This window comes from Saccostrea echinata, unplaced genomic scaffold (genome assembly GCF_033153115.1).
Source record: "Saccostrea echinata isolate AGI-Se365-2 ecotype Australia unplaced genomic scaffold, CSIRO_AGI_Sech_v1 ptg000002l, whole genome shotgun sequence".
NCBI classification, from domain to species: domain Eukaryota; kingdom Metazoa; phylum Mollusca; class Bivalvia; order Ostreida; family Ostreidae; genus Saccostrea; species Saccostrea echinata.
In genome coordinates, this window is record NW_026889751.1 from 17,440,596 (window position 1) to 17,453,896 (window position 13,301).

Below are 13,301 nucleotides of genomic sequence, written 5' to 3' on the forward strand. Positions count from 1 at the left end.
CAGAGGTTATTGTAGAGATAAGACTGGAGTTTTGTATATACTGTATCTGTACATAGTTATAGAACACTGCTCATTATTTGAAATATCAATATCAAATAAGATAAACAATGCGATTCCTGTTGTAGAACGTCAGTAAAATACAATGTTAAATTTTAAAAATTTTCTGAAAGTTTCTTATTTGGTAAAAAAAATCTATATTAAATACATTTTTAAGAGCATTGTTAGAACATCATTAATTTTTTTATGTACTTTATTCTTTTTTATGATGCATTTTTAATTCTCTTGTAAATTTCCACATAACCTTGAATAAAGTCTGTAGCTAAATACAGGTATTAAGCAGATAAGTTTCTTTTTAATTCATCTTTGGTGGTTTCCGGCTTTCTCTATTATAACCTGTTCCCCACATTCATTAATCAAAATTACCTGAAATCAGAATTAAGTTACAGACAAAGTCGTCCTGAACAACACGTTACGTTAAATTCAATTCATGTTGACTGATAATTTATGTCACCTTGAGACAATTACGAGACTTTTATGGTATATTAATTGACTCTCCAATCTGTCACATTTGTTTCCGCAATAGTCCAGCCTTCTTACGAGTTTTGATGTCTATCAAATTACTACATGTGTACTCTTCCATTGCAAAATTTATTGTCAGACTCAGCGATGAAATATAAAGTCGACCGCCCTCTGTTGGCACTGTATGTGTTCAGAAGGAGCGATTCTCTGGGTAAGTTGCTTCCTTTCTTTGTAACTATCTATCAACTCTTCAACATTAATACATTCCTAGCTCTGAAAATGTGTATACTATTTGTTTATAATTTTTTTTGCATCATTATTGGTTTAAAACTGATACTATGCATTTGTTTTCGGTTATTTTATTAACTGTAAATGTTTATAACTTTTAGTTGAGTTATTTCAGATTTAAAATAACTATATAATTGTATACTTTTAAAACAATTCTAAACTGCTTCATTGTATGCTTAAGACACAAAATCTTGATTTCGTAACATTAAAACTATTATCTACCCTTGTGACACCGAGAGCCGAGAAAACAACTTACTGCAAATTGTTATTAAATATATTCTGTAGAATACCTTCCTTGCGTACAATCCATAATTGAAACTCTTTAAATCTATAAATTTTATAAATAGGTTGGGTGATTAAAGGACAGACATTGCATGTTAAATTAGCTTAAACAGTTATTCTGCTATATCTTCTAAATGAATGACTGCTAATTAATACGAGCTCATTTTTCATCTTTAGAGAGGAAAATTACAATTAGATGCACTTAATTTATCCAAAAAAATGTGAGCAATTGGTGGGATTTTTTGATAAATAAAAACATACGAGCAATCCAATTTTTCAGTGATTATTTTGAGAAGTTTGTTATTGTGTACGTGTGACAATCTTCAGTATATTTTGTCACAAACACAAGGTGATAAAGTTTATTTACATGATTCAAATATAACTGATTTATGATCCTTAGTATTTATAATTACAACCATTTATGTTATAATTACTTTAACACTGCTTAGGCATGAATAATTTGATTTATTGTCTTAAGACATATACATCAGAATGCTTTTTTTTTTAAAATGGAATGCATATTTGCAATTGTTAGTGATTTATATGATTATATTTCAAATAAAGAAATCAATAAGTTTGAACAATTAGACAACTTCAATTTATTGATAGTCATTTATACATTAAAATATGAAAGAATTCGTTTAAAATGATAGACCTGTTGTTATTTCCACATAGTGAAAAAAAATACGTTGTTTTCACAGTTAAACAGTATGAAAACAACATCTGTAAAAAACAATTTAATACAGCGGATAAATTACAGTGTATAACGATCAAGAATTAATGAAAATGCCTTTCCTGTATTTTTATGCTTAGTTTATTTTTTTTCAATTTATTATTACTATTTTTGTTCAAAAAAGTATTGAATCGAAAAATTAGTCAGTTTATAAGACGTAAAGTTGAATGTCTAACGTTCCAGCTTATAGTGCAATTTATATAATAGACACTCTTGGTTAACATTCGAGCTTTAAAACCAATATATATATATATATATATATATATATATATATATATATATATATATATATATATATATATATATATATATATATATATATATATATATATATATAGATAGATAGATAGATAGATAGATAGATAGATAGATATAGATATAGATATATAGATATATATATATATATATATATATATATATATATATATATATATATATATATATATATATATATATATATATATGATCGACCTTGCTGATATTACCTCTGAAAAATTGTAATAATAATAATAATGAAATAAGAAAAAAAATTCTATTGGGTGTAAACGTGTTTGATCAGTTAATTATAAAAAGAAACAATTAATTAAATAAATGAAATTCAAAGAAAAGGAAAACATAGTGATTTCAGTATTTTAGACACAATATGCAAGCAACAAAACTGAAGAGAAAAAGAGGTATTGATTTGTAAAGATATTTTTAATAAAATGATTATTTCTTATACAAAGAATCTCTAACAGGCATTTGAATTATTTAAAGTTTCAAAAGTATCTAGTATTGACGCCTACGTCTAAATTGCTGTTCTAAAATATTTAATTAATTAACAAGAATTTATAGAATTTCTTCTGGTTGTGTTTAATTAAAAATTTAGAATCTACTATCAATACATCAAAGAAATTTTGCAAATAGTAGGTTAGATAGAAAAGAGCAATTCTAATTCGAACAAAAATATTTCTTTGTTAATATTAATGTACTGGAAAGAAAATTAAATTGAGGTGTCATATCATTGTGAATAAATGTAATTGGCTGGAATTCAGTGCAATCACTTTGGCATGTTAAATTTTCTTTTAATTCTATTGAATATATGATTGACTGCGTTTAGAAACCCAAATAATACCTGTGATAAAAATGTGGAAAAATATTTTTTTTTCTATTTCATATTACCCACTAGCACCTGCAAATAAAAACAAACTATACTTGATGCCTTGGAACGGTTTTGTTTTTATTTTGCGCTTATCAAAAATTATTTATAGAAAAATGATAACAATCAACAAAATTATTTTTCATAGAATGGACAAGCTTGAGGGGCGCTGGAAACAGTTTAAATGTTCTCAATGTAAAATTAAAATAGGCTTGGTGCTGCTTATTTCCCGAAACGCTACTAACCATAAGCAACACTTAAAGGGGGCATGATAGAGTTAACCTGTATGGATATAATGAAGTGGTAAAAAAGCTCAAATTTATTTGATATTAGCAAAAGCGCTGATTCAATACGTAGCACTTGTATCCATACAAATAGCTATCAATAAAAAATCAATATGAAAATGATTGTTAGAAAACAATTTTACAAACACTAAATATTTCATGCATTTTACACTCATTTTTACTTTCATTTTACACAGTTTTACTTTCATATGTTGTAAGGGTTTAAAAAAAACTACTTTTACACACTTCATATAACTGTACATATTTCAATATCAATCAATATGTCACTCATTTACCATAACTAGAATTAAAAATATTTATATAACTATGGAACTGGAGCCCTTTTCACAAAAAAAATCTTACGATTGATTTTCCTTATAAAAAAAAAACTTACTATTTCGTTCACTTTCAGGAAAAATAACAGCATGGAAACTCTTTTAGATGAAGACTTTCTCGATTGTGTCTTCATTTATAAAACCAATAACATATTTCTGTATCTCTCTCTTTAAGCATTTTGGGGCCACTTCTTCATGTCGCATACTTCTTGGCTGGTGGTCGAACGGTTCTGTCATATATATATATATATATAAAATTCCATTATAAAAAATTAAACAGGATGTTCTTTAATGTCTTCCGTCACATGATATGATATTATCCATATGATATAAGACAATATACGTAAATTAATGTTCACACAATATTTAAGTAATCCAAGCCTTACAAAAATCAACAATATAGATATAAATAGTCAAGAATATAGATATAAATGTAGTCAAGAATATATTAGATATAAATAGTTTTTTCTGCATAAAAATGCATCAATATGAATAAAGAACAAATACTTCATAAAATCAATTAAACACTTCTTTTGATGAATCTTAAAATTAGCAGATTTTTATTACAATTGTAAGATTTGTCTGGTATTCAATTAAAGTGAAGAACATGGAAGAAAGAATAAATCTGCAGAGGTCATATCTAGTAACTAATAGGTTGATATTACCATAATTACATTCCAAATATTAAAATGACCTTGTACAGTGCTTCGAACATATTTTTTATTCTTGTGATTAAATTTTTGCATTTTAAGCATATTTTGTTTTAATAATTCTAATTATCTTTTTTAGTTTGAAATATCTGAGAAATGGCACATTGAAATAGAATAAGTGATTTAAAAGCCAAAAAGTTTATGGCTTGAACTTCCACAAAAATTACAGGAAGTCAATGTCATCACTTTTCAAGGATGTATTCATGTGAGAGAAAAGCTTCCTTTTAAAATTAGATTTTACTTTTAATTCAAGTTTGATTGAAACATTTTGCCATGACACTTGACCTTTGGCTGAGACAATAATATTTTTGCATAATTGTAAAATCCACACAAACAGTAAACCGACCTTTTTCAGGAACAAGTTTTGGTGATAAGAGTTTTTAATGTGTGTGCAATCGTAAACTGCTATGCACTATTTCACATGTATTAAAATTAATATACAAGTGCACGTAGTTTTATTTCTGTTCAAAAATAAAAGTGCAGGAATTTTTTTTAACAAATACCTTTTTAAGATTCTGTCCATGTACATTCAAATGAACACATTTATATAGATTGTGTAATAAACATTAAATAATTACGATAACACTAACATTTTCTACAAAATAAGCTTCCCTCATCTTATTCAATACACTTTTTGGAATATTTCCCCTTATATTTGTGTCTTCACTCAAATCAGATAAGAAAGAATTACAAACATGTTTGAATAACAGTCATATTCTTATCTTCACAATCCTGCAACATGCATACTTTATGCTATTTCATTTCCCCAAACAAACTTTTTTTTTCTTTTTAAATAAACCCTTTAAGTTCCCACCGTTTGAAAGGATATGCATGTTGTTTTTATTTTGAATGGCTAAGGAAACTTCTGATAATACGTAAATCTCTGTCAAAATAAGATAAATCTTTTATTTTGCACACCAGCATCAGTGCCACACGCTTTGTATTGAATCAATCAATGGTTAGAAAACTGATGAGCATTTGTAGTGCATGTCATTGTCTATATGCCATCTCAGGTAAAATGTAATAATAATCTTACATTCTATTTCTGATGACTCATTCCCTTGATGTTGTAACTAATAAATCTAACCTCATCACGATTACAAAATAATGGTTTTACATTTTCTTGAGTAATTTATATCGAAGAATTTTACCATTCTAGGATTAAAACCTGTCAAACTGTTCAGCTAAATAAAGCACAATAGCCTGAGAACATCAATCAACGTTATGTCACCGTGTGCTTAGTTTACATCGAACCCCCTGTTGAACAATCACACACACAGAGTAGCCTTTCCGAATGCTTACAGGTAAGAATTAAAAAAAATATATCTGCTGCTGCGCAATTCCATCAATCACTGAAAGATTTTTTAAATGCGAGTCCTTGTCATTATTTTAATGACTTTTGAATGATTTGAACAAGTTTCTTTTTGAAAAACTTCGAAATGTCTCAATTGTCTGTTTTGCACGAACAGCTTCATTGTAGAAACATATAATGTGAATGGTGTTTATGTTGTTCAGTGTATTACATTCAAAATAAGGACCTTTTTAAAAGAAAACCACAGCTCATTGAAATTAACCAGAATGATAATAGAAATATGTTGCTGAATATAAAATTAATTATCATTTTTAAACACACGATACTTTGGATTGATACTGAATTTGAAATTAGGAAAGATTTCAGTGCAGAGCATGCAAACAAACTGCCTACTCTGTTACCGACAATTAATGTCTAGAAATAATTGTCCAAATAAAAAAATATTACTTTTTCGTGGTAAAGATATTTTGCTTTTGATGTGGAGTACTGCCTAGCAATAGCTTATCAACATAAACTTTTTTCAGACTTCAATGGAAAATCAAAGAAACACATATTTCTAGGAGAGAATGATGTACTTCTCTTGTCAGTTTTCCTTTTACCGATTCATCTGATATTTACTTAATTTGCATAGTTGAGTTAAATACCTAGGAATATAAGGTCCGTTATTTGGTGACCTAGGAAGGAGGTTTTTGTGTGATCATAACAATACAGCTCCTTACTGTGGTACATTTTTCTTCCTTTAAGCTCAACTTGTACTACAGATATAAGGATTATATTCCTCCATTCTTTTATTTTCTTTTTTGGCGGTAAAATTTACCAGTGCTAATATTATGTCCATTTAGAAATCAACTTTCTCTGTTGAAAACGATTGATCTGAGTTGTTTCAAAGCATTACATTCGTAATTTAAAACATAAAACGAAGGGATAAAAACAAATTAATATTTTCTCCATTTAATTTTTTGACAAGCATAGGACAAGACAGAGTTATAGCACGAGGTTTATAAACATATCCGGAAATAAGATTAAAAATCTGTAAAACAAACTCGGCCGAACTTCCTTTTACAGAAAAGGTCATTTGAATGCGTGTTATTGTGACAATTTGAATCCTTATCACTTCTAATTAAAGTCAGCATAAAATACATATTGCTGTGTTCGTAATTTGTTTCTCTTGCGTAATTCAGTATCTTTACTTCAGTCTTTAAAGTTTGGAGAAATAAAAATAAATCTCTCAAAGGTCTCTCGGTAAACAGGCAAGCAGAATCTTTTGGGGCATTCTGAATTTTGACAGTTATTAAGTAATTTATTCATCATATGCCTTCAGTTGCAAAGTTACAAGTAAAGAATGTGTTTATCCAAAAAAAAGTTCTGGATTTTAAAGCAATATAAATATTGGTCATAATGACCTTAAATTAAGAATAATAGCTTCTATGATGACTGATTTGGTTCAACAGAAACCACAAACAAACCGAATCATCAGGAAAGACAAATTTACATAAATTTGGATACTTTAACGGGAAGTTTCACGTAAGCACCTGTTATCAAAAACACAATTCATTTGTTTGACAAAGTATCATACAGATATATGACATAAAACATAGGACTAAAAGGTACTTATATTTCGGAATGATCTCAAATTTATTATCAATGACAATGCAAGAAAATAAGCTTTTACATTTCCCGGAACTTCATTTTGAATGTTTTAGAAACTTTATTGTTTTGTGAAGGTTTAATAGGATGCAATTCTTTTGAACTTCCAATTTGAAGATAATCATGATCATGCAAAATTTATACCAGACTGAAATTCGCAAAACTTCCCCTTCCAGCATCTTATCTATTGTGTTTATTCTACATCAAATGTTCTTGAAATTAGAATTAATTTTTGCAAATTACTTCATTGTCTAAATGTTTCTTTCAGGGACTCAAAGTTTATACTTTTCAAAGAATCGAAAGTTAATAGGGAGTGTATAAAAATTAAACTGTTACCTCATTATATTTATATTATTAGCCTCTGTTACAGCTAGTATATTCAAATATGAATGATTTGAAATGTAAATTTTCATGAAATATCGATTTAACATGATTTTCAAAAGAAAATGAAATCTATTTATTATTATTACTTGTTACAAACAAAAACATTTTACTCAGTTCACAGGTAAGAATGTTTATACGCACAAAAAAATAAACGTTAATTTCTTAATTTTATTGTTTGTGTTTCCTATTAAAAGTGATCGTAACAAGCACCACAGGTGTTTAGGCTTACATTGGTACAACAAGTTCAGAATTAATTCTAAATGAGCTTAATAAATGGTGTTTCGACAAGGTGATTACTTCATAACATAAACTCTCGTTTCGAGTGCTGTATAATGAGCCAATTCATTCCGAAAGTTTTAAATTTTCTTGCCTTCATTTTGATGCATAATTTTTCAATTTTCTGAAAATTACATGCTGATTTATAGATAACTAATTTCAATCCAGTATACATGGGACGTGGTTTGTATAGCTAAATTAGAAATGATCACTTTATTTGAATACAAATGACATCAATTCAAGTGTGCTCGGTTTGTGACTTAACAGAGTGCAGTATAATATTCTTTACATTTCTTTCCAAGATGGGCATTGTAAAACTGCTCTCTTATAGTTTAGCATGAAATGTGATTTAAAGAAATATGAACAGGGTAGTGGGATATGCTTCCGATGACACAGCTGTGGGTGTATATTTCAGTGAAATTAATCTCGATGTGACTATTTGTTTTCAGTGACGACGATGATTTACACATATTTACAGACGCTGTGCCCAGTAGCTTTTTTTGCGGTGATTCTGATGTATAATCCTATAAATGGAAACCATCAAGGCTGGCTGTCTCAGGCCACGTGCCCTTGCAAACCTGCAGGGACCTTAGCAAGGACTGTTCTGAAACTATATAGAGGACTTTTTGTAAAACCCAAGGAAGTTTACAACCTTCCGGTTATAAAACCAGTTGGTGGTAGGAGTGAGCATCAAGGGAATTTAACAACATATACTGTTCACACAGTAACAAGTAAAGAGAAAAAAATACCTTCTTGCTGTAATACGTAAGTAACTACATTTTGACCTTTTTCTATTTCAATTTTATTCATTTTGCATAGCAGTTATCAAAATTGAAACATTTTTTTTAATCTTGCAACATGTAGAATTTCTGTTACAGGTTGTTGGAATTCTAAAACGAGCATTTCTGCTAAATTAAACCTTCAATTAAATTCTTGACTGACAGGTACTTTTTTCAAACTAACAAATACAGGCCACTAACTATGAACATTTTTTTTTCTTGGGAATAAATTTCAGAACATTTTGCATTCCTTGTTACTGAACAAGACTTTATTTTCAATTTTTTTTTTGTTATTCAATGAGTGTACAAGAAAAAAACATTTACACTAGGATCACGCTCATTTATCGAATCTTAAATCTATATCCATATTTAGACACAATTCATAGAGTTTGCAGGTATATGATATCAAACGAGTGCAAAATTATTTTCAGCAAGGAATTCAATGTAATATAAAACAGAATAATCACCATATTCATACAAACAAGAGGCCCATGGGCCACATAGCTCACCTGAGCACATTGGCTATGAAGAAGCAGAAATCAGTTCAGTATTGAACAGGGTGGGGGCAAACTTAATTTACACTACCTCAGGATGCTTCCATATCAATATTACTAATCATGACTTTCTTTTAAAGAGAAAAAAATACAGATTTTTTTCCTATTAATTCCTATATAAAACTCTGATTGCTCATTGTGGCCCACCCTAACCACCCTAAATTTGAACAAATTTGAATCTACACTACCTGAGGATGCTTCTATAATAATATGACTAATCATGGCTTTGCTGTTCTTGAGCAGACGATTTTTTCAAGATGGTTCCTATATATTCTTATGCAAAACTTTCGACCTTCTGTTGTGCCCCAACCCATGGGGGTCATAATTTGAACAAACTTGATTTTACAAAACCCAAGGTTGCTTCTGTATAAATATGACTAATAATGGCTTAGTTAAAGGCAGAGATTTTTTACCGGGTGGTAAATTACAGGTGAGGGAGGGGCTTATTTTGTACATGTGTGAATGCCTTGAGGGCTAGCAGACTACCTGTGGTCGTCTGTCTCCTAATCCCTATACACAGGAAGTGATTTAATACACAGTGGAGTACCTAAGAAGTCAAACTTTACCTATGTTGGGATTTTGAGATGATTTTCAGTTAGAAATAAAAAGTTGTAAATAAAGTTTAATCTGAATAATTTTTATTAATTGTAATTGAATGTGTGTCAAAGCATCCCCACCCATAACAAAAAATTAATTATCAAATTTAAATATTTGTTGAGCTTTGAAAAAAAAAGTTATACCAAATGTTGATATATATTATTATAAAGAATATCATAATTATTTTAAATACTAAAGGTGTGTATATATATTATCAAGCTAAATATTCTATAGTAATACAGCTTCTCTGAATTGTTTATACCATGTGTGGTAAATATCAAAGGATCAAATGTTAATTTGAAGGTCACCACGAGTGCCAAACAATGTGTACAGCGTATACACAGGGACTAGTAAGAAAATGTCAATCAAGTTCTAGCACCCAATGATGTACCTTAATGCACTTGATTGACAGGGGTACACAGACCAGGTATTTTGGAAGGCGGTTACCACACCCAGAACTACGATACTTGCCACTGGTGTTTATAACTTTTATACTTTTATTTTGCTCTTACTTTTAAGGTTTTCCATCCTCTATCCTCAAATGTCCATCACATACATAATACTCGGATATTAATTTAAAACATTTTACAGTAGAACAGGATTTACCAAGAGACATTTTGAAAAGCAGTAATTAATTAACAAAGATTGCATTAAAGTCTATGGAGACAAGCAATTTTTTTTAAATAAAAAACCAAATAATAAGGAGATCAATAAATACTATTGTAGAAAGATTCATTAAAACACATTAAAAAAGAATGACAATTGAAAACAGTTTTTACCAATTTATTCAAATTAAATTTTTTTCTAATTAAAAGGTAATAAATTATGACACTTCTCATCCTTATATGCTAATAGTAATAAATTGGAGTTATGTCTAAATATACTGAGTATTTAACACCTTAACATCTGTCATGTATTCAATTTCATTGAACCTTTTGCTGTTAGGGACAGAATACCTTAACTGCTTAACTGCTGATTCAACATCCAACTTCTTCAGCTAGTTTCTGAATGCCTGACTTTCCCAAAGCTTTGCCTTATATACACCCTTTGGCTAGTTCATTCCAAGGGTTGGCAGGTCATTCCACTATTTGAAGTCTTCAATGAGTTTTACTCAAATGCCCCTTAACCATTAACCCTATATATTACTATGTAAACCTTAACCCACTGTTATGGCCTCGTCCTACCCCCAGGGGTCATTATTTGAACAAACTTGATTCTACACTACCTGAGGATACTTCTGTATCAATATGACTCATAATGGCTTAGCTGTTCTTGAGAATAAAAGTTTTAAAGATATTTCCTATATATTCCTATGGTAAACTTTGACCCCCCCCCCTGCTGTGGCCCTGCCCTACCCCTGGGGGTCATGATTTGAACAAACTTGAATCTACACTACCTGAGGATACTTCTATTATGATATGACTAATCATACCTTTGCTGTTCTCGAGAAGAAGATTTTTTAAGACATTTCCTATATTTTCCTATATAAAACTTTGACCGCCCTACCTCTGGGGGTTATGATATGAAAAAACTTGAATCTATAGTATGGAATGAAGCTTTCACATAAGTTTCATCTTCTTTTGCCCAGTGGTTTTTGAGATTTTTAAACGATGCCACCAAATTTTCACGAATTCTTAATTATCTTCCCTTGAAAGAGGGTCTGGCACTTCCTGTAAACAAACCTTAATTCTCTGCACCCAAGGATGCTTTGTGGCAAGTTTGGTTGAAATTTGCCAGTGGTTCTTGAAAAGAAATCGAAAATGTGAAAAGTTTACAGACGGACGTTGGACACTCTTTGATCAGAAAAGCTTACTTGACCCTTCGGCTCAGGTGAGCTAAAAAACCGTTAAAGATATTTCCTTTTATATATCTGCAATTAGAAATTCTTTGATACTTAACTCTTAGTGTATATCTCAATTTCAGAGAATATGCATTCGAGATATTTAATAAAACTGACTTCAATAAGAGAATATTGAAAGTGGTTCATTTTCAAAATGCCTATCAGTTTGTTCCCACTGGAATCTGTCCGTAAGTATCCAGTTGAAACTCACCAGTATAAAACTCTTTCATTTTTACTCTTAAAATGACTGACAAAATTAGGTTACTTTTTTTTAAACAAACCAACTACCTTTTGGCAAAAGCATCATGTAATATATTTTATAGCATAAAGCTTTTGCTTTACGATAAAAAATTAATTGTTCCAAAATATATTTGACAATTTATCTCTAGCATATTTGCAGGGAATGAAATTGCATTTTTTTTTAATTTAATTTCAGACCAAAGACAAAATGTGGACAAGGAGATTGTATCCAGAGATATCGCCATCATTGGCTTCTTGTATGGGACGATACACTGCAGCATTACCCCCCAGTGACATTTATTCCGGTAGAAATCCCCTCTCATTGTGAATGTGCCAATGTCGGGTCGTAGGATACACGCCCGTTAAAATTTTGGCAGAAAACGTAGTGAGCTAAATGCCTTAAATAAGTCTTACCCTTTATGGCACTAGAATTCATTATGATTTCTCTATTTTTGTGCTTTATACGATAGACTATGTCGTGTCTCAATGTTATAAAAGCGTGGTTACGTGCAAAAAAAAGTTCAAAGGTTTTCAAAATACAGGTGTATTTTAATGTGTCTACGGACAGTAAATCCGGTGTTAAATATATATACATATATAAATATGTTTATATTAATGTGTATCTTGTTTCCTCGGAAATGAAGAGGAACTCAAACTGCAAATTTTATATTATTTTTTATGCATATGTCATATAATTCCTTTTTGTAGCGTGCCATCATAATTTTTATGCAAATATTAAGATAGCGCTGAATTCGCTAGAGAAACTAAAATCGATATTAATTCTATCTGATGTTTATGTATCCATGTCAGAAAATTGATTTCTGCAACTAATTGTACTCATAGATGTTTTGATGGAATTTTAAAAATATGATGCAAATGTCACACAAGTAATCTACAAATAAAATTCCTGGTTTAGGTTAAAATCTGCTGAAATATTGCAAGCAAAGAGCTGATACTCTACTACAAACAATAACCTTGTCACAGTTTATCAACTCCGATATCTTATTCTCTTTATTTTAAATTAGCCTATATAAACAGTGACTCTAATACATTATTTGGGATCAGGCTTTAAGGCATATTTTGAAACATGACACTTCTAAGGAACACCTTTGATTCCAATTAGACGTAATGATTGTACTTAATTCTAATAAATCCTAATATAGGTTACACCAGATGTTTCCATAATTTAAGCTTGACATCATTACAACCTACGTTCTTTTCATTATCATGTCCATATTAGCTCTTTAGGAATAAGCTAATCTGCGAAATATAGCAAAATGGCAATGGTTTACAAAACCACAATGTACTCAGTTTTCATTATTGCTTTCAAAAAAGAGGGAGCGTAGAAATTAATAATAAGATCAAATTTAGGTGGAGTAAATT

The 13,301-nt window shown here is 29.8% G+C and overlaps 1 protein-coding gene across 1 annotated transcript; it reads left to right on the forward strand.

Annotated features, from left to right (window-relative positions):
• Nucleotides 1–489: 489 nt before the first annotated feature.
• Nucleotides 490–12,841, forward strand: LOC133200819 (uncharacterized). Its single transcript, XM_061336637.1, has 5 exons — nucleotides 490–730; nucleotides 5,449–5,593; nucleotides 8,358–8,673; nucleotides 11,762–11,866; nucleotides 12,115–12,841. The coding sequence occupies exons 2-5, from the start codon at nucleotides 5,584–5,586 to the stop codon at nucleotides 12,266–12,268; spliced, it is 585 nt and encodes a 194-aa protein (XP_061192621.1). The 5' UTR covers nucleotides 490–730; nucleotides 5,449–5,583; the 3' UTR covers nucleotides 12,269–12,841.
• The last annotated feature ends 460 nt before the right edge of the window (nucleotides 12,842–13,301 follow it).